The 26,906-nt window shown below is 37.5% G+C and overlaps 2 protein-coding genes across 4 annotated transcripts; one reads left to right on the forward strand and one right to left on the reverse strand.

The window, feature by feature from the left end:
- Nucleotides 1-344: 344 nt before the first annotated feature.
- Nucleotides 345-26,758, forward strand: LOC309496071 (uncharacterized protein). The gene is made up of 3 exons (XM_082166025.1): nt 345-400; nt 1,110-1,255; nt 21,097-26,758. The coding sequence occupies exons 2-3, from the start codon at nt 1,171-1,173 to the stop codon at nt 22,200-22,202; spliced, it is 1,191 nt and encodes a 396-aa protein (XP_082022151.1). The 5' UTR covers nt 345-400; nt 1,110-1,170; the 3' UTR covers nt 22,203-26,758.
- LOC309496134 (uncharacterized protein) lies at nt 6,476-13,190 on the reverse strand. 3 transcript variants are annotated; one of them, XR_014204960.1, is made up of 3 exons: nt 9,758-13,190; nt 8,317-9,704; nt 6,476-8,267 (listed from the first exon to the last, which is right to left on the reverse strand). XR_014204960.1 is itself a non-coding variant. In XM_082166153.1 (3 exons), the coding sequence occupies exons 2-3, from the start codon at nt 8,800-8,802 to the stop codon at nt 7,906-7,908; spliced, it is 546 nt and encodes a 181-aa protein (XP_082022279.1). In that variant the 5' UTR covers nt 8,803-9,702; nt 9,755-13,190; the 3' UTR covers nt 6,476-7,905. The 3 variants fall into 3 exon arrangements, 1 of the variants encoding a protein (XP_082022279.1); XR_014204961.1 differs by having other exon boundaries at nt 8,317-9,702; nt 9,755-13,190; XM_082166153.1 differs by having other exon boundaries at nt 6,476-8,103; nt 8,455-9,702; nt 9,755-13,190.
- Nucleotides 26,759-26,906: the final 148 nt, after the last annotated feature.

The raw sequence follows: 26,906 nt of genomic DNA on the forward strand, positions 1-26,906 counted from the left end.
AAATAAAAACCAAAATGAAATAATAATGAAAAAGGTTGGTATTGTTAAAAAAAAAAAAGGTTCCCAACCAATGAAATAAATGGTTTCTGCACTCAAACATTACTGTTTTGTCTATTATTACACAGAATCTCACATAGATGTGGTACAAACTCTTTAATCAATAGTTCTTTTTAGCAGATCACAGAAACAACGTGCATTTAACTATATATTTTACCAAGAATTTAAATCTGAATGCTCTGAAATTGTTCTATTATTTGTATGTTTTTTATATGCACATTTCTATGCACTTTTGCGATTTTAGCGTGTGAAGTTCTGAACAGGACTTTTATTTTGGTAATCCGATGTGACGTCATAAGGCTGCGTCGAGCTCCTGCGACTGTTGTGATTCTGCTGAAGAAAGGTTTGTGTTTTTAGGCATTTTAAATGTTTTAATCCATGCAAACCGTTCAGGCGATTTTCTAGTATTTACAAGAACTGCAAAACTAACTATGTATTATTGAATGTAACATTGTAATGCGTTATCTAACATTAATGAACGATATTTTTGTGAGTAAAGCTCATCCCCACGTGAGCAACAGAAAGAGTGCGTCTCATTTCGCTCCCTATATCGTGCATCAGCTCATCGTAAACACTTATTCAGCCACTGGTTATTAGTGAAGGAGAGAAACTGAGCAGTTCGAAACGAGTCATTTGAACCAATTCACTAAATGATTCACTTGACGCGCTTGAAACAGCGCGCGCTGACGTCACATGCACGTCGCAAATCAATGGCAAATGTTTAAAAAAAAAAAAAATGATGAAAGCTTAACCATTAAAGTTATATGTATTTATTATGTGTAATTACAAATTACAAATGATTACAAATCATTAAATATAAAATAAAAACAATAACTAAGTATGAAATGTTTGAAGTTTGTGTTATTTTAATAATTTGTAGCACTATTTTTGAGTTTTTAGTCTAATCAGATCATTTAAGTCCATTAACTCTCTCTCTCTGACTGACTCTCTTACCAGTGAACTGAACTATTGAACTAGATGTGATTGAGACACACTCAGAGATTTAGTTTGGATTTATTTTTCTTTCTGTTAATTATTCTCATCTTAAACAGGACAAACACACAGAAAAAGTCCTGGTGAAGCGACTGAGATCCACGTGACACTATTATAAAGATGGCGTTTATTAAAGAGGAGTGTGAAGACTTCAAGATTGAAGAAACATTCAGTGTGAAACAAGAAGAAACTGAGGAACAAACAGGTCAGTTTCATTCTCAAAGTCATTTGATCCTTATTATAATATCCAGCTCTACAGAAATGTGTGATATTTTTGAAGAGTGTCCTAATTAAAGCGGTTTTATGTGACACTGAGCGAGTCACCTCATGTGAACAGACATGTTGAGATCACATGACCTGACAAATACTAGCACTGTTTCATCCTGAGACGATCCTGCCTCCACCTTTTGTTATTACGACAACACGCATCAAATTAGGAAAAATAATTATTGTGTTTTCAGTTCAGATTGACAGATACAAAGCTGTAAATGTGTTCTTGTGGACTTGTGAAACGTCATCAGTCGCTGCCCAAGTTTAAGAGTTCACATCTTGCCAAGGACAATTTCACATCCCTGGATGTGAGAATGTAGTTGTATAAACTTAAACAGTAGTATAAACAACACACATTTTATAACACAAATTGCTGTAATTACATTCGCTTACTCCTGTATTACATTTAATATACTATGGATGACTATACTAATGTATATTGATATAGTCATGTATGTTTCTGCCCAATTACCATGTTTCAGAATGTTGTAGTGACATTACTGTTGAGTCCATTTCGTAATAGTCTGTAAAGCCTGCGCCGAAATTGTGACTGATTTACCACACGATCCACAGTGAAATGTACCGAATACAAATAAATAATTGTCAAATTAGACATTCACAGTATTGAAAAAACAACAACCACATTCCTAGCATTAGGATCCTGTGGAAGGTAATGTTATTTTTAGTCCAGTGATCCTGTATCGCTCTTCTCTCTTCTTGGTTTCAATAAAAGTGTTTTTTGGAATAACAAGAAAGTTTTCAGTTCTGAAACTTACAGGATATTCTTATAGTATGATGATGACCTGTTATATGTCAAAAGCTCAAGGAAAATTTGATTTCTCAGTTCGTGACCCCTTGAAAACTTACTGAACTGTCGGACACACACAGGCCAATTTTTTTGTGGGGGAAGTTCCTTTAACTATGGTGAAAAGGTGTTGTTATTGTATGTATAATTCAGATACTATGGTATCCAGAGAGGCTGTAGCGGATGGAGTTTCGTTCATTCTGTCCGCAAAACAAACAGCCAGTAATTTGGACAAATGCAGTATTGTATCAGACTCTGCGGGAGACTGCATGAACAACTAAACTTTTCAATGATCGGGCAAAAGCAAAACCATCTTTTGCACAAAGAAAAAGAACTAGCGCTTCTTCATGACATTTATCTTTAGAAGGAAAAAGAAAGAAATATTCTTGTTTTCAGTTTGAATTAAGATTAGTTTTCTTACCCTATTGGCTTGTTTTAAGCAAAAACTCAAAATATACACATTTAAGATCAACTTATAGCACAAGCCAATAGTAATCTTGTGCACTCCTTTTGTGGATTTTGATATTCAGAATACCATCAGCTGGCCAGAATTTTGTGTCCGTATATAAAATTATGATTATAATCATAATTTTTTATTATAATGGCCAAACATTTCTGTTTGGCCATTAGTCTACAAATATGTTTGTGATTGGCGCTCTTTACAGAGCACACTCACAAGAGTGTTTTAAAGCAGACGACTATCAGCAGGTACCAGTACTGTAAGAACAGCAGGTATCGCCAAAGTATCAAATAAATCTTTGACAGGACAAAGATTCATTTTGGCTGCAGTCAAAATCATTTCAATGCAGGAAAAACCCTGGTAGTTCCTCCTTGTTGTTAAATTATGAAATGTTGAAAGTTAATTGTTAAATGTCGTGTTAATTTTCACTACCATTTCATCCTCATCTGCTGACTGAATTTTAGCTTTCTGTCTGCAAAATGCTGTTGGAAGTGGTGATACAGTTTAATGTGTCTGTCTCTTCAACTGCTACAGCTGTTGTGCTTAACTACACTGAAAAAATAAAAACCTTGGATCAACTTAAAAAAATTGAAGTAATCAATCACACGAAATATTTGACATTGACTCAAAGTAAATCATTTATTTTAGTTTAACCTGAAAAGTTTAAATCCATGCAACGACTTTTTAAAGGTTGATCAAACAAATTATTTTAGGTTGGAACAAACTAATTATTTTAAGTTAAAACAAACTCAGAGTAAATTAATTATTTTAGGTTGTCTCAAATTTGTATAATAAATCAAAAAAAAAAAAAAAATGCTTTTAATACATTTTGATCAATGACTAGTCAGAACACTTTCCTTTAGAACACATTTATATTTATTGTTCAATAACTGACAACATTGAACATCTGTTTCAAATGTATGAAGATTAACAGTCACATTTGTAAATGCTGCAGTGGAAAAGCAGCCTCTTACAAAAGGATCCAAAGTCATGGCTGTAAAAACACCATCAAATTTAACCACAAATGGAAAATAAAATCAAGCAAGTCTGTGCAATTCAGCTCTGCCTATGTGCTGTACAGCTGGGTGGTCAGTCTAGTGACTTTTTCCATCAAGCTCCATCAGGACCTTTTGCACAAATTCAAAGGTGAACTGCAGCCTTTTCGGATATTTTTGGTTAAGTGTGTATATGAGCCCTGACAATTTTAATGTCTTTGGGTGGATGGAGAGGATCCTCTTTCCCAGTGATAAAGATCGCCATGGTTGTCTGCTCCAGTTCTTCAACCTCATTTTCCTGCATAAAAAAAGAGAAAGAAAATAAGTACGTTATAGTTTCAGAAATCTCCCGATTTCATGTTGGATCATAATGTGCCAAGCTCTTATACACTCTAAACTTTCAAAACTTAAATAGGTGTATAGTTTTTTCTACATAAAAGTGACGAGATTTCTCGTCTGGTTAGAAGCTGTCTCGTGAGATTCACGCAATTCACAGTTTTTCACATGCTGTCACACGACACATCATATTATGTGAGCTGCAGTTTATCAGAGGTGCTGAAGTTAAAATGCGTTTGAATATGTGGATATATTTCTGCCTGATCAGAAGTGTTTTCTCTAGGGCTGCACGATATTGGAAAAAAAACTGGCATTGCAATATTTTTCTATTCTGCGATATATATTGCGAAATGAAAAAATACAGGAACAGGAATTCAACTGCTCTATTTGAAAAGAATTTAGCATCCTAAAATGATTGGGGTGATTTTTGTAGGGGAAAATGCATAGAAAATAAAAATAAATAAAGCTGGAGAATTATTTTTAGTCTGAAATATTTTTTGAGTGCAAACCAGCCATTCTTGAGCCTGATTGTCTCATTAGCAACAAACTGTGTATCCAAGAACTCTTAAATCGGAGTAAAAGTAAATTGGTGGTGAAATTAATAGTAACGAGCTACTGCTTTCCTGTAGCTCAGTGGTAAGAGCATTGCGTTAACAACGCAAGGTTGTGGGTTCGATCCCAGGGGATTGCACATGCCTATGTATAAATGTATAGGATAATGCAATGTAAGTCGCTTTGGATAAAAGCGTCTGCCAAATGCATAAATGTAAATGTACTACTACTACTACTACTACAACATAGTAACGTAAAGAGTAACATAACTTGCAATAAGTAATGTAATATTATTACTTTAAGGAGTAATAAGTAACTAGTAACTTATGACAATTTCTGAGTAACATGCCCAACACTGATGACGTTATTCTCGTTATATTCTGACTTTTTTCTGGACATGTCAGAGAACACAGATATGTGGGAGAGATTCTGAATGTGCAGAAATTTTTGAACATGAGCAAAAAACCTGCTGAAATAGAGGAGCTATTTAAGTCCAGGAGTTTAAAACTGAATTAAAATGTATTAAATTTATCATTGATGTGAAAATGTGCGCCAATCACTAGTGATGTATGTCTCGAGACCGGTCTCGAGACCAGTTTTACGTGGTCTCGGTCTTGTCACGGCCTTGACGGTCTTTGGTCTTGGTCTTGTCTTGGTCTCGGACCTCTCGGTCTTGTCTAGGTCTCGCTGTCTCAGACCGACATAGTGGTCGGGGGATTTAGCAATACAATACTACAATATCCACGACGACACAATGTTCGATAATGCAACATTATTGTCCACAACGGAACGGATTGAAGCGCGCGTCCGAGTGAAAGTGCGGCGTGTGCGCGAGCCACACCAGAAAACACTTTATCCGCGCCACTGATCGCAGCGGCAACGAGCACTTTGATCACTTGATTTAAAAAACACATATCAGTGACATGATGGGTTTTCACTTCATTCAGGAGATTTTGGGTAACTGCACAACTGACAGATGACTTTGAGCGCACCGCCACCGTGTGTGTGTGTGTGTAACCATAGCGACAAAACGACCAACTTTCGGATCCTGCACTTAAGCCTATAATTTCGTTTTTACACATTTTATTATGTATTTAAAAGTTGCAGAATGGATTCATTTGGAGACTCCGAAATCGACAGAGATAGGCAGGCATTTGCTTAGATGAATTTGTGTCTTTGATATCTGTGTGTGTGTGTGTGTGTGTGTGTTGTTTGATTACAGTATTTAAGATGGTGTTGTTAGGGGCAATTCCACGCAAAACTGTCACATCCATAACGCCAACTAAATACCATGGCATTTTGTTGGCGTTATGGATGTGACAGTTTTGCGTGGAATTGCCCTTAGACTAAATAAATGGTCTTTTAAATATCATCTGCATATCTCCGTTGTGTTGACTAAACATTAGGCCTAATCCAAGTTTATAATTGTGTATCTTTAATTTGTTGTTACGATTTCATCTACACATTAAGTATAATTTCAATTGGTTACATATTTCACATTCTTTAGACAGTTGTTGGAGGAGCAAGATGGTGTTGGAGGTGTTTGATGTTTTGTCAGATGAACCAGTCAGTACCAGTCATGTCAGTCCTCAACAGTACACAAAAGTTAAGGGAGTCTCAATCCTCTAATAGTGCAGTAACAGCCGTCATGCAATTGCTACACACAGTTGATCTCACCCAGTCTGCAAAAACATTTACAGTGAGCTCACAGTCACACACATGACATGGTCTGTCTCTGTATTGTTCTGCCTGTGTAGTTTAAGTAATACCGTCTAATATTGAATGTAAACTGCGGCTGAACCCTAGTATGCTGCTGTTCTTGAATTCATACAAGTTATAGCTTAGCTTCAACACTAGTCTGTTTTGTTTTTTTTCCTCCGGTCTCGACTTGGTCTCGGTCTTGACTTGGTCTGTCTTGGTCTTGGTCTTGTCTTGGTCTCGATACCCTCTGGTCTTGGTAGTGTCTTGGTCTCGGTTTAGGCGGTCTTGACTACAAATCTACCAATCACATTTAAAAAGGTTACTTCCCCAAAGACACAAAGAGGAGGCAAGACTAAATCATGCCTGCATGTGTGCTGACCTGGCAGAAGTTGATTTACAAAAGTTGATCTATAGGAGAAACATATCTGAAAGCAACACAGAATGCCTGAGAGCCTTACTGCATTATATTCTGTTATTCATAAATTGGTGCAGAAAAATTCACCAGAATGCAGGAGATTTAAGGGGCCATCCAGACGGAAACGCTTTTTGATTCAAACGCACATTTTGCATCGTTTGGGCCGATCGTTCAAACTAATCCTGTAAACATAGTGCATGAAGACGCACTTTTTTGAAACCTGGTCCCAGAGTGAAAAAATTCTAAAACGGCTCCCTTTTGGTTTCGTTTGGACGGCGACGCCGCATATGTGTGTATTGCTGATGTCATCGCCACACCCCTCATCCTCTTACCCCCATGCTTACCCCGCACTAGCGTTAACGTTAGCAGTTTATAAAGTGGAAGTAAACAACTTAACTAGCTAGCTAATCTGTCTGCTTAACTCCTTGAACGGATTATAGTAAATTTTAGCAAGGCTTATTGTAGAAACGCTACCACAAGAAAAACGTATAGCTAGCTAGATTATCAAAAAGACATTGGATCATTGATGTTAGTTTGACTGCCAATGTTAGCTAGTAGAGCTAACGTTAGCGCGCTAACGTTATAATAGCGCACTGCAATCATGTCCGATGGCAGACAGAATTGCAAAATAAAAAGCAATCCAACAGCACATTATACAATGTCAACAAAGACACGTTTTCTTGCGGCGGCCTTTATAAAATGAGCAGTGGTGAAAGTCTAGTCATGTTATGAACGGAAGTGGAAGTGACTGAAGACTGGGCTCTTCTTCTCCGTTTTTGGTTAATTTCTGTAGCAGAAAGAGCGCCACATATAGGCCTGGAATATGAAGTAGCGTGTGCATATAGGTGTTAAGTCATTTGCAAATGGATTCGTTCGGACGCACTTTTTTTTTTTTTTTTTTTTTTTTTACTGTTCCAGGGAAGACAGGGGGAAAAAAAGATTGTTTTAGTACGTCTGGACGTGGTCTAAGTGTTTACTGCTCAAAATTCAGTCATAATTCAGCATCAAAGATTTCTTATAAATAGTGTTAAAATCTCGTCTTGTGAGCGGAGTTTCTCGTCACACCCCTATTTATTAAATATGGCTAGGAAAACATAAACTATGACCATGTTAGTCTCTAGGTGTTAACTGTGTGAGCAAGTGAGAGAGATGCCCTTACCTGGTATTCTTTGATAAGGTGCTCAACAGGTTCGCCAAGGTAGATCATCAGAGATTTGAGGATGCATTCTCTTCTGATGGTGATGTCCACAATCCGAGTAAGAACAGTTACTATGAATCAAAATTAAACATTTACAAAAATAAAAATAAAAATAATAATAATTCAGCCATGGATCCCACTGATACACAACTTATTTATAGATACCTCATCTAAAGCCTGCAAGGTCCTGGTGGTCTTCTCTTTCACAACTCCTCCCTTGCTCCTGATGACCTCCAACAGTTTGGTGGAGTGCTTGTCCAACTGCACCAAGAACTTTGTCTCCAAGGGAACTGTTGTGATTCGCATGAACTCGGCATTGATCTAAAAAGTAGAGCATACAGAAATAAGTTTAGAAGTTTTTAAGATGGTGAACACAAAACGGAATCACCAGCACAACCTTACTAAATTATCGCCTACAACAAAAACAAAAACTCATAAGTGAATCAACAGTTAGGTCTAAAAATGTTCAACAGTAAGCTATAAGACTTACATGGATCTAAGCTCACATGGAGCTTAGCATGGAGCTAAGCTTACATGGAGCTCACATGGATTTAACTGGTCTTAGACAAAGTGCCATGCCTATGAAACTCCATTACAGGCCAATACAACAATTAAGTGAGTAAATGAATGGGTGAATAATGCGTCTGAGGTGCTTTACATCTAAAAACCTACCTCTTCCATCTGAAAAAGTGCAGGCCATCTCTCGAAGACATCTTCAATGCTCGGCTTCTTATGCACAATCTCTTGTCTCCGGTATCCAAACGTCTTTGCCATCTTTTCTTTTATTGCTTGTCTGTTGTTTCTTTGCTGTAGTTCTGCCAGAAGGGAAATCCTCTCTTGTTCAAGGCTTTCTGGAGTCTCACCACTTGGCAAGGGTGGAAAATGGTTGACCTCAGCTCGTCTAGGTCTCTTCAAACTCTTTGCTGGGTAGGCCTCCTCTGGAGACTTGGATTTCAAAGAATTCACAGTGAGCTCTGCAGATGTTCCATGTGCCCTAAGTAGAGTCTGGTAGTTGGGCATTTTTACCTTGAGCCTTTGTTTCCATCCATAGCTCTCATTGAAAGACCCTGGTTCTCTCAGGCAGGGGTGCTTCCTTGTCAGTGCCTCAGCAACATCGCTGAAGTCAGCATCTGTAGGGTATGCTTTGTATGTGTAGACTTTTTCAGCCACTTTCTCCAGTATGTCAGACAGTATTTGAGCAGGGTGTCAACCTAGATTTGCTTCTTGTGTACTCCTCATTTCCCCTCTGTAGTTGACATTCTGTGTCATAGGAGAAGAGTGGGACTGAGAACACTTTTGGCCACTGCTGTGTTCTTAATGATTCTGGGGAGGAGCTGCTAAGAATTATGGTGTCATCTGTATGTGCAGATCCTGAGGAGGAATCTTCACTGTCCTGTCCACCTGAAGGGATGCTACTTATTGTGGGATCAACTGGGTACAAGACAATAGTTGTTGTATCAGGGTCTAATTGGACAACTTTGATAACTGAGAGATCCTTAATTACAGCTGTAGAGGTCAGATTCACAAATATGTTCCCAAAACCAGTGTCCTTGTACTGCAGCCTTATGTGTCCTCCTAATCCACATGCATTCTTGACCTCTTCGATGAGTTCTTCCAGTGATTTGGGAATCCCATTGCGTAGCTCCATTCTTACACTGTTGTCTTCGTTCAAGATGATCAGCAATCGAACAGTTGCAATATCTGCCATGGTGCCCTGAGTAAGAGAGACTGAGAGACAGAGACATGGTAAGAGACAATTGTGACGCAGCTTTACATTTTAAAGCCAATGACTAAGGATGCTAATTTAGATTTATTTTTCTGAAAGCCGACAAGAATAACCTGCATGCATTTAATTGTACTTGTGTTGTGTTCCACTGTAAGAACCCCTGTGCATCACTTAAAAAAAAAAAAAAAACCTTGCTCTGATGTCCTGAGAGGACAAAAATGTCCACACCCGCCCGAAAAAAAAAACAACCTGTGTGAACTAAATGATCAGGTTTTTTCTTTACAACTACAATTTTGAAGACAGGACTCTAGATTGAAAGCCTGATATAATAGAATTTATGATATTATGTTACAATGACCGTGAGATCACAAAATTTGGTTTAAATGTGTTACTACAGGGACATCGAAATATTAAATCCCTGGTGAGGCCACAAGGGTTAGGACTGTTACATGCAAAAGTCATACAGCCACTCACTAAATTCTGACCTTAAACATGTATCTTTTGAGAGTAATCAGCCGCATCCCCCCAACTATGTAGTCAGCCAATGGATATGGATCTGTCAGTTCGTTTGGGCCAAGAAGTTCCACCTCCTTCGTAGGACACATTTTCAGTTCATAGGCTCTGTAATGTTCCCTGTACCACGTCAGCTTTCTGACAATAAAAAGCAGCTTATCCTTGACAACAATCATCTGGATTATTTCAGTAAATTCCGGCAGCCCTGCCAATGAGCCATGTGCAAGTATCATTCCATTCCTGTAGTTAAGGCCACTATACGTTGCATTTTTAGCCAAGCACACACAATCCAAGTCTGGGTGCCTCTGTTTAATAGCAAATGCAATGTCGTCTTTCAAAACGTCTATGGGAAGAGTTGAAACATTTGCTACCTCCAGGGGGGATTTAGGAAAGTTGCAAATGTAAAGGTGATGTGCCATGAGAAACTGATGTCTTTCTGCTAAGAACAGGAGCACATTTTTGAAGCACATTGTATGGTGCACAACTCTTTTGAAGAAGCTGTGCTTCGCTTCGAAATGCATGGTCCATAGTGCAACTAACGGTCCAAACTCACAGATTAACTGAGGATAATGCTCCAGGAAATGGTGTTTAGGCAGAAGATTTGTCTCCGGGAAAAGCTCTTTAAATCTAACTCTGTGCTCAGAGATCTTAAAGTTCAAATATCCAATTGATTCTTTAGTTTGAACTGGAGAAACAACAAGCTCCACAATGTCCTTTAAGTCAGCAAGGAGATGCCAGGCTTGGTTCATCAGTGGGAACTTTCTGTCCAAGTAGTAGGGGAAGAAATCTTATTAAACTCCAGTTTTCATGTGCGTTTCCACCAATTGTTCTCCTGGATGAATAGGTCAGTGGAACAGGATGGGGGCGATTTGTTTTATCAGTCCATTAAAAGGGAAAATCTTCTATTGCCTTGTTCAAAGTGTCCAAAGTAAAATACTTTTTGGAAATTAATACAGTCAGACAGAGAGATATTTCAACAGGAACTATTCCCTCATATAAATCATGGGCAATGTCTGGAGGAAAACCAGTAGTAACATTGAAATGGGAAAGTTTTTCTTACAAAACACATTTCCTCGTAACACCATTACAGTTGGCCAAAGAATTTTCCTCAAGGGTTTTAAGATGACTTGTGTGAATCTCTTCAGTTCTCTGTGAGAAACCTCCAGCTCCAACGTCCTTGGTCTGAAAATCTAACCTATCTGCTGTGCAAACATATCTGCCAGAAAAACTTTCTACAAAACCAGCAATACTGTGTGCTCCAAGGTTGTCGGCAACAACACACTGCACTGTGCCCTTCAAAGTTTTCCCCAACTTACTCACAAAAAAACCATTTTGTTCTAATGTTATGAGATCACTAGTCAAAGGCTCTAAAACTTTGTCATAACCATAAACATTGACATCATTGCTATTGATCAATGCAGCCAAATGGATAGAGGACAACAATGACTGAAAACCAGGTGGCAGATTGCCTAAAATCCAATGCAAGGCACATATTTTGTATTTTTTACGTGATGTACCAAGGGGATTGCATATTTCAAAATCGTCAATGTACAAAATCAAAGAAATTGCACACTCTTTTGAGAGAATAGCATTTCTTTTAAAGAGAAGTCCATCCCAAAATGATCTGTATACCTGCCTATCACTATCCCCTGGTTGATGTTTTTCTTTCAAATTTGTAGCCTTATTTAGTATAGGTTCACAATTTAGAAGTTGCTGCAAAGATTTTAGTAAAGGCACATACTAAAAAGACTTAACATTCTTTCGGTCTAACACATATTCAACTGGTTTCACAACACTGAAGTTTTTTCTATAGTATGTCTTCTGTTTCCAAGTGGTTGACAGTGGACCATTGTTTCCTATTGCAGCTTGAATGGGATTTGAAGTGCAAAGTACAGTGGCCAACTCTTTCACAACTGATTCATCAATCTGGCAATTGTGATCCTTTAAGAAGTGGATTATAATCTTTTGGGTGGCAGGCACAGAGACAGTACCAATTAAATATGGCAACTCTTCAAGTAGTTCATTCACAGCTGCACTTGGCACCAGAAAAGCATTTTCTAACTTAAGTAAGACTGAGGCTAATTTAAGTTCAATAACATTTGCCAAATCCGTTGATTCTTCATCAGGAAGTTCTTCAGATAGTAAATCATCATCTGACAGCTCGGTATTGCCTCTTACAAATGATTCTACAACAGCAGGACTATCAACAGGTCCATCAACAATTCCAGGCTTTAAATCATTAATAGTATGGGGGGGGGTATGTGTTTCTCCATTTGTGAGTATTGAAAGCTCCATATAGATTGGTTTTGTATGAGCAAACATACAACTGACAGATTCATGATTTTTCAAATGTTTCCCAATAAGTCGAAAATAGTCAGTCTCAGTAGAAAGTAGATTGTTGTCGCAACTGTGGCACTTGAAGAATTGTGAAAAGCTATCTTTCTGTGAGGATTGTTGAGCAGGATGGTATTTGCTTAGATGGGTCAGTAGAGCTTTCCATGTCTTGCATGTGCATGGGCAATCATTATAAGTACAGGGGTAAGCACGGCCCCGTCCATAATGCCGATGATCAAGTTTATAGTGTTTCAAAAGTTCAGATCTTCTAGAATATGAATTGTCACAGTCTTTACATTTCCACATGTACGGATAACTAAAGAAACATGAGATAGAAAAGATGCCTTTAGGCAACTGAGCAGACTACATCTAGTTTTACTTAGTAGATCTGGTAGACAACTTCCCAGATGAGAGAAAATACTACACTTTAGGATGTAGGATGACTAATTATCACTAATGCTCTCATGACATTGTAAATAGAACTTACCAAAAGCAATAATCACTGGCAGGAGCTTCCAAATAAGTTGCACAGCAGGAACACAACTGATTGGTGGCTGCTTCCCTGAAGTTGAAAGAGAAAACAAGTTTTAGCTGTTAGCCATCAAAGTTTGTTAACTACTAACATCATGCACAAATTAAGAATACCCAACATTTAACATAAATAGATATATGCTTTATTTTATGATTTTAGGAAAGCTGGCTAACATTTTGGTACATTTCTACCACATGTAAATGCTGTTAACAATGTAGCAAACTAATATTACCAGCTAGAAATAGCTGGGCCTTGTAATATTATGGCTGATAAATACTGAACACAAGACAATTAGGAGTGTAAATAAAAGATCACAGTTGACCTTATGCTATTGACAGCAGAAGTAACCATCAGCCAAGTTTGCAGTTTGAACCTGGGGATTAACTACCACATTTCAAGTGTAAAAAAAACCTAAAAAAAAAAACCTAGCTAGCATGTCATGGTTGGTACTATTTGATGCCTAATGTCGTTTAGTTTCATATGATACTGATATCTTCACTAGCTAGCTTTAAAACAGAGCCCACAGAATACAGTAATCTCGGCAAATAAACATTTTGTAGGCTCTTCGCGCCACTGTTAACTATTAAAAACACACTAACTTACACGAGGTAACTTTAGCTAACGTCAATGCCCCCACAAAATGCATTTAGAAATGATAGTTTGCATTTATTAGCCAGTTAGCTAGCGAGCGACCTGTGATAGCATTACTCAGCCACGAGTCACGACCAGAGGGCGGTTAACGCAACGTAACCTAACGTTAAAGTTTGAATGAAGAATGCTAACGTTACTAGTGCTATCTTATAATTTACATGCTATAGAGCGTGAGTGCTGAAATTACGGCCAGAGTCAAGGCCAGTCAGGTATAACGTTACTTGGAAAAAAACGTTCACGGTAGACAAAGTTTATTGTTTTTACCTTACCAGTATCAATGTTGCTCTCAGTTCTTCTGTGTAGCAGCCTGGCTCTCGAGGGGTCTGTTGAAGTGTACCGTCACGGCCGCCGCTCACTTGTGTGTGTGTTCTTCAGGTCACAGACAGTTTAACTGTGACTGGCGTTTTTTTTTAATTCCCCAGGTCAGGTCAGAGAGCGGGATCTCCAACTCAACAATGCGCATGTGCAAATCATGCTTAATCTAATAAAAATGCTCTGATCAAATGAATAAATTCAGTTTAATGTCCCGCTGCAAATTTATATTGTATCCATGGAAAAAAAAATGGATTCAACCATAAATATAAACTAAAACGTTTACTTTAAATGAAAAAACTAATAATTTTAAGCTATTTCAACGAGAAAATACACATTAAACGAACAACAGCAATGTTAGACTTTTTTCAGTGTAGTGTGTCATGTTTAAACTGTGTGGTGCCTCGACAAACTTGGTTTTCACGCATGTTTTAGACCACATAGAGAGCAGAAAATACAGTTCCTGGTGTTGGTGTTTTTGAATATCTAAACGATGTAATCGCCATCAGCCATTCCTGATGGAAATATAGTTGAAATATAGTATATTTGATGCTACAGCAGCGAGACTCACAGACGACTCGTGACCTGTTCAGTTGACTATTAAAACCCGGTCCCTCTCCCAAAATTGCCAGCCCTCTCTGATCATGCAAATGAGTCAGCTTCTAATCAAAGAAACTTCTTCCTGCCCAAAAATGACTTTTTACATTGGTTGAGCCAGTTGCAGGAGGTGTGACCTCTGTAGAAATTAAAAGAAAAATTAAAAAGGTTATTAACCCTTAAAGACCTAGAACATTTTTGGGGCGCCTGACTCAACTGTACTTTTCTTTGTTTTTCTAACCCATTCTAGCAGCAAGCATCAAGTGCCATATATCATTTTAAACAGGAGAACCTAAAGTTTCCAGCTAGCTCATTTAAAGTCCCAGTTTTACATTTCTTTTGTCAGAGAATTTATGAATTTTTATGATTTTAAGAAAAACGGCAGCAAAAAATGTGGTGTTTTCAGTGTGAACTCAAACAGAACTTCCTGAAGTTTTGTTTTTTTCTTTTAGAAAGTTAGACTTGGTTGTTTTAGACTTCCAGATGAAATTTTGTCTACATGTAACAATCCCTCAGCAAGTTATAGCCATTTATTATAATATTATTCTAGGCGTTTTTGAGTAAAAACAGGTGTATTACATTTACTGACAATGTAGATGTGTCCAAATAAGTTCAGGAAGTAAAGTAAATAGAAAAGTTGTTATATTACAACAGAACACTGAAGCAAACATTTTTCTTCAGAAAATTATATTATAATTTGAACATGAACAACAAATGCAAACAATATAACAAGTAGTGACAACTGTGCAATATAAATACTAACAATACAATATACAGAGTGTAAATGAACAAATGGTTCAAATAATCTTCACAAACTAAATACAAAAAGAAATAAACAGTGCAAATGAAGAAATGGTTCATTGAGGGTAATATACTGAGTGCTAATGAACAAATAGTGCAAATAATCTTCACAAACTAAATATAAATAAACAGTGCAAATGATTCAAACAATCTTCTGAATCGGAAGGTTTCACCAGGTCTAACGACTCGTTTAAAAAAAAAAATTCTAACACATCCTCCGATTTGTACTGCTGTTTTTTTTACATACTCATGCTCTTTCGTGTTTTATGCTCTTTCATGTTTTGCGCTCTTTCGTGTTTTGCGCTATGGTCAAAAACTTTGCAGCCGTTAGTTTTCATGCGTAGTTTTCAATGCATTGCGTTTGTTAAAAATGTATAAAGAAACGTGATTTGTTGTTAAAATCACCAATCACTATGTTTGTTGGTTGAGTTGATGACCGTTTAGACGAATCTGGGCATGGGGGTGGGACTAAGCATCAACAATCGTTCCTGTTTGGCTCAGAGAAAGAAACCACATGTGTTTCCTTGACGAATCACTGCTGCAGATTTTGATGACGCAATCACCGGCACTACGGAGCCACTGAATGATCAATAAAGACACCCGTGATAACACAGGAAAGCTGAGAATCTCATCTTTACGGTGCATTTTAAAGCATACAGATTGGATTAGCGACTCAAAAGTTATTAAACATTTTAGAACGATAGTTATTTTATGCCGCGGGCGGCCGTATCGGTCTTTAAGGGTTAAAGGTCATTATCTTTGTGACCTCAGTTGTTGGAAGAGAAGTCGAGACATCCGGTAAGACCCCATCAACTTAATTTGCCCAAGAGCCGGTGCAGCTGCATACTGGCAGGACGTCAACCACAACAAGCCATGTTGTAACTTTAAACCCAGGAGATTCTCCGGGTCAGACTAACCTCGCTGAAGTTTGTCAGTAGGCCTGTTTACATGGAGCATTTTCATTCAGATTGGACTTTTAATCGGAATAAAAATGCTCAAACCGATTTAAATTTCAGTCAGATTGAAAGGGGTGGAATAAATCTTTTCATTAAACGATCAAACAAAAAAAATCATACATTTAAACAAGCTGAGCCGATTACTTTGAGTGTACGTACTTCTGCACAAGCCTGGTTTTGACGTTATAATACAAAATGGTGGCAGCGGCCAAATCAAACTGGAGTGCGACAGAGACAAATGTATTAAACAGTATTTAAAAAAAACAACATATATGAACGACTGGATGGTAGGAAGTTTAGAAAATTGGACCTCTTCAAAAAGTTGGCATGGATCGTACGGTTGATCAACAGGTCGAAAACGTTAAAGTCGGCGTATAACAAAGCTAAAATGCATAACAACTGGAGTGGAGAGGATCCTACGAACTTCCCCTTCTTTGAGCAAATGGACAAAGTCATGGGTGATGGGCGACCACTATCCAACGTCAGAGAAAACAGAGTGGATGTGGGCTTTCAAGAAACTATGTGCGCAAGTCACAAAGTGGCAAGTAAATGGGGCTACTGTTCACTCAACCGGGAAGCACCTGATTGCAACTTCACCATCATCGAACTATTGAACCATCAAGACTTTCATCCGAGACTGCATCTGGAATCTCGTTCAATGGCTAAGGCAATGCAAGTATCATACATTTAACTAAACCAAACAGAGAATTAGCTGTAGATCCCTTGCTAATGGTTGTCCAGGTGGTTATTAAGTGACTCTTATATTTCCATTGCTTCATTCCACTTTTTGTTTCGTTTCATTTCATGAATTCACTTTCACTTTCCATTTTATCCATGTTTCCATGATTGTGTGTGTGTGTTTAGACTAGTTATGTGTTTGAGATTTAAATAAAATTTTGTGCACATTTACGTGAGTATTGATTCTTTGATCACTGCTTGCAAAACAGAGCCTGTAGCAAGAGAAGAACTGTATGCAGTAAGAAATAGTTATTCTCTGTGGTGTAGGATCTGAGAGCAAATTAGAGCACAATGACTCCACCAGACTGTGTGAATGAAGAGCCGAATTCCGAATCAACACTCAGGACCCCAAATCTGAGGATCTGCCATTTGGGATGCCATTCAGTCTAGAAAACCCCAGCTAAGTACTTTATGGCCATGCAAGTTTGTAAGAGATGATCCTAGCTAAAGGAAGAGCTTGTCAACGATAGGCAGTTAACCCAAGACTAATGGTCCAAAGGGAAAGACATCGTGACTCGCACATGGAAAACCATAGGTTGATGCCAGAGATTGGTTGACCCCCACGAAAGAGATCCAAAACAGACCTTCTTCTTAACGACCTCTGAGTGATCTCTCACTGAAATCTCTTAAAGAACACAGAGACTGAGACTATTGAATGGTTAAATGAAAGTGTTTCTTGTTTCATATCAGTATGATCGTCTGCTCGTTAGATAAAAGATGACTTGAAAGAAATCTGTGTTAAATGTATCAAATTCTTATTATAGAAAGCATGTCCAAATTGTACTCTACTAGAGTGGGAAAGTTAAGACATGTGACTAGTGAGATAACATGTTATTTATAGGGGAGAAGGAGAAATAGTCACGCCCTGAGCTAAAGACAAAGTCTAATTGGTTAGAACTCCTCCGGGAGGTTGAGTTTAAAATCTCAGAACACTAACAAAGCATCGGAAGAGACACCTCAGAAAATGGGTTAACATTTTCATTCAAGCCATCTAACTACTCTCGTCTTGTCAGAGAGCTTTATCAGAATGGCATTTCCTATGCAACGGCTGTTTCTGGAACAAAATAACAGAATAGGAAGTCACCTACTTTCTATGAGATGTCAGAGGCGGAGATGCTGGAGCTTGTGCGTAAGATGAGTATCAAAGACTGTTAGAGCTATGCCGTTAGAAATTCTGTTAGAGCTATGCTGAGTGGAAAAGCAATTTCAAAGCAGAACCTGTATTCAGCCGAATTCAAGACTATATAAGAAGCAAACAAAGGAAGATTTATTGCTCTTCCTTGCAATCACTAATCTAGTATGCCAGCTTTTACTAGACGCAAGAAGCCTACTAGCTTTAGCTATTTTTATATCTGTTAGTTAGTACTCCTTTATAATCTGTAACAAGTATTCTTTTCATTTGATTATTTTAATAAAGTTTGTTAAAACATTTACTATAATCATCTGACTGGACCTTGGATCATTGAGTACAGTTTTCTTCTGCCTGGATCAGGAAATCCTTTCTGGAAGAAACGCACGAGGGGTGAAACATTCTTTTTGATAAAAGAATAATTACGCTGTGTTTTGATTTGATCATATAGCCTAGCCAAAGAGGCAGCATGTAACAAGGTTGTTGTTATAGTGCAAAAAAGGTTTAAGAAGTACCACAAAAGATAGACCTATAATACAGGTAATCAATCTATTATTTTTATAATAGAATATTGACTTGTATAGACTGATCATCTAACTTGAGGACACGACTAAAGCCCCGTTCACACTGCCAGCGACACGCAGCGACAAAGCGACATGATCCCATTCATTTCAATGGAGCGCTGGCGACTTCCGGCGACACGAGCGACAGTGACCGTTGGCGACAGAATGTGGGCGTGTCAAGCGACACGAGACGCGCGACAAAAGTTCAGAAATTTCAACTTTATGCAAATGAGAAGCGATTTTCGCGAGCGACAACCAATAGGAAAGAAGACTTTCAGAGGAGCTCAGCTCACGTCACCGTCTCGAGTGCAGGCAAGACAGAAGAGTTCGAGGGCGATTTCACTGTTTTATATGATTTGACCACATACATGGATATAATAAAATGATGCATGGAAAAGAAACTGTCGACAGTCTCAGTGAGTTTAATTCACACATTTAGTTCGAGTGTTGTAATTATGATGCAAGTTTAGCACTGCTGCAGATCATTTTACAGTTTCCCCTGCATTATGTTGACTATTAGGGACAAGAAAATTGATTATTTGTCAAATTCGAATGACGTTTTAGTAATTTATGACAGTATGAGTTAATCTGTTGATTGATCGATCGTTAATCCAGTAGGCTAAATGATTTAATCCACTGAACACTGCTGTGGTAATATAAAAACACTCTCCCAACAACATACTGTTTCTTTTGAGCCTAAATCCTAGTCAAATTAAAATGATATAGTTGTATATATCACTTGTGATGGTATTTTGTATAGATATGGCCAGACGTGCAGTCTACCAGTCACATTAGAGCGACAGCACTATGAACGCCCACAAGCGACTTCACAGTACAGAGACTAGCGACATGCAGCGACAAAATTGCTGGCAGTGTGAACGGGCTTAAAGGATAGGCTCTTTAGTTACCGCGAGATTATCTCTATAAACTTTGAGCATGGTTTTAGGATTATTGGGAACAGTATTAATCGTGATCCATCGCAGTCTTTACTTTTTTTCCTCTTACTTAGTTTCCTTTCTTTACGTTGAGTCTCATTTTATAAGTTAAGTTTTGCCGCAAAGTTTCTTTAATGACTCTACAACCTTCACCTACTTCAAAGCTTCAAACTTCAGCTACGAGATAGACTCCATTAATTGGCTTCCCAAGGCGTCACTCAAGGAAACATTGAGACCGCCAGTGAATCAAAGAACCTGGGAAATCCCCTCTCTGGCAAGGACCACTAAGGGAATTCTCATTCAAAGAAGACACAAACGCAAGGAACGCCTCTTAGCTGGTGCATTGATATAAAATGTAATAACCTCGCCTAAGAAACGGTAGAAGGGTTAAATTAATGATTGATGGTTCATTCAAGTCAGGTTTTACAAAGTGCATATACTACTAGAATTCATAATTTCACTCTCTTAAACTCATTATTTCCTCACTTTCTTTCTTTCTGCAACGCATGTGAATGTGTGTGTGCGTTTATGTGTTAGGTATTAGTTTTGTGTGTTCACAAATAAATAAAATAAATAAAGTCAATAAAGTCTCATTTGTATTTAAAGAGAAGTGTCTTGTGTTAAGTGCATACGAATTTAATGTATTAACCTGCTGATCTATGTTACCATGCTAATAAATAGTGTTTTCACTATAGATTGGATATTCATTTGCTCAGTCATAAAATAAGTGATTCTTTCAAAATTCCCAATAAAGTAATTAATAATTCCCTTTCGAGCTAAATTGACCTGTTTCCTTTACAGTAGCCACAAGAATGACATTCCTCAGAGATGATAGACGATTAATATTGAGTGTTTGCGTGACAAACAGTTTAATTGATTGTAATTTTGCTACATTTGCTACATTTTGCTACATCAAGTTAATTACAACTGATCCAAATATTTATAATCAATTATAACAAATTATAATTAAGAAATTTTGTCATGATGTGAGCAAATATAAAACTGAGTATCATCTAGTGAAATCTAATGATTATGTCCCTCAGGGGAAGCATATACAAGGAGAAAAGCAGAGGACCTAATACTGAGCCCTGTGGCACACCATACTTGTATTTGATGAGATGTCTCTTCATTTACACTAACAAAGTGGTAGCAGTTGGATTGATTGGACCTAAACTGTACTATTGCTTGTTTACAAATGTCAACATAAATCTCAAGCTATCCAGAAGATTGACATGCTCTGTTGTTGAAAGGCCTTATTGCATTAGGAGAGAGATTTAGCTGTGATTATAAGTAATACAATAGGGCTTAAATCCTGACTAAAATCACTGAAATCTTTCTCTGAATAAGAGAGCGAAGAGTTACCAGCATTGAGAAGAGTTTCTGAGGTTACAGGTCACATTTCTTTTAGTTGCTTAGTGGGTATATGATCTAGCATACATGTTGTTGGTTTTGATGCCTAAATGTTTTGATGTCTGTTGGTTTTTGCCAATAAACTGGGGTTAATTTGTATGTCTCTTTTTGTTTTAGACCTGATGCCACTGAAAGAGGAGAGTGAAAACCTGAATGAAAATGAAGAGAAACAGCAGCATGAGAAACATCCTAATTTCATAACTGGAGAAACATATTTTAGTTGCTCACAGACTGAAAAGACTTCCTCACAAAATAAAGCTCAAAAGAAAGGAACTAGAAATTCTTTAACTTGCTTTATATGTGTAAAGAGTTTCAGTCGTCATGGAAACCTTAAAATCCACATGAGAATTCACAATGGAGAGAAGCCTTTCACCTGCCAACAGTGTGGAGTGAGTTTCACTCAAAAAGGACACCTTAAAGTCCACATGAAAATTCACAATGGAGAGAGGCCTTACACCTGCCAAGAGTGTGGAATGAGTTTCACAACAGAACTAAACCTTAGCTATCACTTAGGCATTCACACTGGAGAGAAGCCGTTCACATGTGATCAGTGTGGAAAAGGATTCACACGTAAAGTAAACCTTTATAACCATTTCAGGATTCACTCAAGAGAGAACTGTTGTCATCAGTGTGGAAAGAGTTTCTCAGGCATGAACCGCCTTACCAGGCACATGAAAATTCACACTGGAGAGAAGCCTTTCGAATGCCACGAGTGTGGAAAGAGTTTTACTCAACAAGGAACCCTTAAAGTTCACATGAGAATTCATTCTGGAGAAAAGCCTTACACATGCCCTCAGTGTGGAAAAAGATTCACTGTAAAAGGTCACCTTAAAGCCCATGTGAGAATTCATACTGGAGAAAAGCCTTACAGCTGCCAACAGTGTGGAAAAAGTTTCACTGAAAAAGGAAGCCTTCACAGGCACTTGAGAATTCACAATGGTAAGAAGCCTTTTACCTGCAAATTGTGTGGAAAGAATTTCACTGAAACGGGACACCTTGAAATCCACATGAGAATTCACACTGGAGAGAAGCCTTTCGCCTGCCAACAGTGTGGAAAGAGTTTCTCTCAACTAGGAAACCTTAAAGTCCACATGAGAACTCACATTGGAGAGAAGCCTTTCACCTGCCAACAGTGTGGAAAAAGTTTCACTGAAAAAGGAAGCCTTAATAGGCACATTAGAATTCACAATGGAAAAAAGCTATTGACCTGCAGTGATGAATAAGTTTCTCCCGAAAAGGAAACCTTGAAGTCCATATGATAATTCACACCCTGGAAAGTGTGTCCTTACACCTGCAAACTGTGTGGGCAGAACGTTTCTTGAAAAGAAAGTCTTTAGACATGAGTTCACACTGTTTTACATCAGTTACACATGTAAAGACCTGAATTGCAACATAAGGATTTAGGGTTAGAGAGAGCTGTTTTAGATGTCGTTAGTGAGGGAGGAGTTCACAGAATAGAAACCCCTTAAAGGGTAACTCTCGCCAAAGTTGAACCTAGGCTCTTTTTGTTAATCTACCCGAGTCAAACTTTCGTGTAAAAGCATAATTAGAATGGAAACGGCACTTTTAAGATTGACCGTATTTTTGTTTTAGGTCAAAATGCCTTTTGAATGGGAGTGCTTGGGGCACTACTATGATAGCATCAAAATCGCTATTTTTAAAACACTAAGAAGGCTCGACACAACATAGAACTGTGCTCGAAGTATCACCAGGGGCTCTACACATGAACTCCAGCATTGACTACATTGTTTGTGGACACAAAGTTTACTAAAAAGAAAGGTTTTGTACGACTCACTTTATCAGTTAGTGTTTCCGGTGGCGGGAATTTTGTCAGTCAAAAGTAGTCGATCTCCGAATGCAACGTAACATGAGGAGAGTAAAGATGGAAAGCTCCTAAAGCTTGTTTCCATATAAATTTACGGATAATTTTTTTATCTAAGTTATCATGCTTTTCATTGAAATTACAAGTTCATGACAGTTCCTCATATGGAGTCAGTTCATTACGTTGCATTCGGAGATCGACTACTTTTGACTGACAAAATTTCAGCCACCGGAAACACTAACTGATAAAGTGAGTCGTACAAAACCTTTCTTTCCATTTTAATTATGCTTTTACACGAAAGTTTGACTCGGGTAGATTAACAAAAAGAGCCTAGGTTCAATTTTGGCGAGAGTTACCCTTTAAGAGGCACATAACTCACATTGGAGAGCAGCGTTTCACATGTTATCACTGTGGAAAGTGTTTCAAACTTAATGGAAACCTCAAGCCTCTCATGAGAATTCACACTGGATAGAAGCCGTTAACATGCAATCACTGTGAAAAAGGGTTTCAGTCATAAAGAAAGCCTTAAAGAGTCTAATCTTCGATCTGAGAGATTTCTGTTCCTCCATTGACAGTCCACGAAACTTAAAAAGAGGAGCTCATAAAATATTTTGCTACAAAAACGTCATAAAGAGAGAAAAGAAAGACTGTATAAATCTGACTGTTTAGCCCAAATTTTATATTATATATTATTTTATATTATATGATGAACAGATTCAAATTTTGCATAATACGTGAATGAAACTCATTGGTTCTTGCTGAAGCTCAAACGTGCTGCGTAACACGACAATGAACCTCATTGGTTCTTGCTGAAGCTCAAACGTGCTGCATAACACGAGAATTAACCTCATTGGTTCTTGCTGAAGCTCAAACGTGCTGCATAACACGAGAATTAACCTCATTGGTTCTTGCTGAAGCTCAAACGTGCTGCATAACACGAGAATTAACCTCATTGGTTCTTGCTGAAGCTCAAACGTGCTGCATAACACGAGAATTAACCTCATTGGTTCTTGCTTAAGCTCAAACGTGCTGCGTAACTCGACAATGAACCTCTTTGGTTCTTGCTGAAGCTCAAACGTGCTGCATAACACGAGAATTAACCTCATTGTTTCTTGCTTAAGCTCAAACGAGCTGCGTAACATGAGAATGATTCTCATTGGCTCTTGCTGAAGCTCAAACATGCTGCGTAACACAAGAATGATTCTCATTGGCTCTTGCTGAAGCTCAAACGTGCTGCGTAACACAAGAATGATCCTCATTGGTTCTTGCTGAAGCTCAAACGTGCTGCGTAACACAAGAATGATCCTCATTGGTTCTTGCTGAAGCTCAAACATGCTGCGTAACATGAGAATGATCCTCATTGGTTCTTGCTGATGACATAATGTGGTAACACTTTAATATACATTTTCCTTGTTACATATGTTACCATGCTAATAACAGTAAATGATGCATGATTACATGCAACTAACCCTAAACCAAACCCTAATCCTACCCTTTTTAGTAAGTACATGTTGTTAACTATTATTAACTATTATTACTCAGTAGTGAAATATAAAATTACACAGTTACAATGACACCTTAAAATAAAGTGTATCCGTAATGGCGCTGTTCCACTGCATGGTTGAGGTACCCAGCGAGCCGAGCCGTACCGATACCAAAATGTGACGTGTAAACACTGCAGATCACTGATTGGTCAGAGAGAATCGTCACTACCAGCGTCATTGGATGACGAACCCGCTAGAAACAAACAACTTTGTCTTGCAGTGAAAAACATCCACAAGCCGAGAATCAAGATCACATTCCATCAATATGCTCCCTTGCTCCTGTGTTGTGCGTTTGTGTGCGTTACATTTACAATGATATTGCGGCACAACTATATTGATTAGTCTATAATCCCCTACCCACTTTGAAGTGGTACTAAACTACATTGGAAAAGCGAGCCGAGCCGAGCCGTACCACGCAGTGGAAAACGCCATAAGACTGACATGACCATGAGGCTTTACACTGCAGAGAAGCCTTTTCTGTCTTTAATTGGTGAAAATCTTCTCACCATAAAGAAACCTGAAACTTGAACAGTTTGCCAATGACACAACATTTTAAATGTGGCCTCTATCATACTCATCAGGTGACGCTCCACTCTGGCATGTTTATCACTAGTTGTTTGGCCATGGCCACTTCTTTTGTTTGCATCTTTAATGTCTTTATACTTTGCCTTGATGCATTTTCTTTTCCTTTGGCTGTACAATGAATGCCTGTGGCCACGCCTGACCATTTGCTTTCCTATTGTTTCAAATATTTAGCAGTTACAGTCGGCGTCCTCTAATTTCGATTGTATATTAGTATTGTTTCATATATTGATTCATTTTAAAACCTCAGATTCACACCACTGGCTATCATTGCCCTCTACGAAGAATCTATAGATGTCATTTTACTTTTTAAATGAACCTGAACCTGAGCAAACATATTTGTGTTGTCTCATTTTATCATTCATATATTTATTATATTCCTCTTTATGTTCCTTGCTCTTGTTTTGCTGTTGTTGTTACTTCACGTGGATGGCCTTGTACGTGTACACTGTATCTTGGGGAAGTGCTGGCACCAGGATGCACTATGGGACGACAACAAGCCAGTACAAGCACCCTCAAACAAAAGCAAGAGGACCCACTGTTGATACTGTAATAATAGCATAAAATAAAAGGTGACGTGACGCATCGGCATGACTTTGGGTCAAAATCCATCAAGCTTCAGCACTGCGGTCGACACTAGAGTGGCCCAATCCAAGTTATCGCAAGACAGCGATTTCTATTTTAACTAAAAACAAGTCTTCCAAACCACACAATGAGGATAAAGGTTGTCCACTCGTACAGTATATACAGACAGTGGATTGTAAACTATAGCAATATTGCAGCACTAAATACACAATTTAATTAGCTATGTAATAAGTTACATTTATAACCAAATACGAATGGGGATTATAGAGAATATTTTTAATTATTTTCTAAAATCTCAAAGTTAATAAAAATAAAAACTTTATATATTTATAACTTCATTTATCAATTACGGTCCCTTTTTATTTTTCACATTCTTACTTTGTATATTTGATCAATTCCACCATGTGTTTAGTCATTTATCTTATCTTTAGTGTGTATCTTATTTGATAATGAGTGATAACCTCATGTTTAAGAATGAAAAAGGCACACAAGTAAAATAATCAAATTTTATTGGCAAAAGTTTCAGAAAATTAGATACATTTTTAAAGTATAAATCCATTCACCAGCATCATGCAGATTAGTAACAAAACATGTTTTACTATGTGTACAATTTAGATTATTAAAAACTAATTTAACTGATTATGAAGAATTATAAGATTTAAAGTAAAATACAAGTAAGTTTTCAATAGAACACAATCTTTCTAGACATTTTTACTGATTTTGAGTTTTAAATGCTCTTATTCTATCACTCCTTCTTAGAAATAAATGCTTAAATGACTAAAATGTTCACCAATAGAACAAGTCATCTTTACTTTTTTTTTTTAATGGCCAGAGATCAATTGTTTCCTATTTTCTATAGCCATAATCTTCACCATAATCATCTTCAAAATGTGTAAAATTTTGATTATTAAAAAACTTCCTTCATTTCACTAATTATAAAGAATTATATGATTTAAAGTAATATGATTTCACAGTGTCTTATTTCACTTGTAATAAACATAAAATTGGGCATGTTCCTGTTCTACACTACAGAGCAGTGTTTACATCAGTCTACTGAAGAGAAGCTGAAAAATTGCATTTGGATTTCATTACTGTTATATATTTTTGTAATGTATTCACTCAACTCAACACCATTACTCTGTTTGGAACTCAATGTTTTACATGTTTAAACCTCAAACACACTCATTAAAACATTAGTACCATGAAAACTGAAGCAAACTACAATAAAACAATTTTTTTTATTTTATCATATTGTACTTTTTTCAATAGAACACAATGTTTCTAGACATTTTTACTGATTTTGAGTTTTAAATGCTCTTATTCTATCACTTCTAGAAATAAATGCTTTAAATTACCAAAATGATCACCAATAGATTTGCTAAAATGCTTTTTTT

The sequence above is a fragment of the Leuciscus leuciscus genome (genome assembly GCF_965113295.1).
Source record: "Leuciscus leuciscus genome assembly, chromosome: 4".
Lineage (NCBI taxonomy): Eukaryota > Metazoa > Chordata > Actinopteri > Cypriniformes > Leuciscidae > Leuciscus > Leuciscus leuciscus.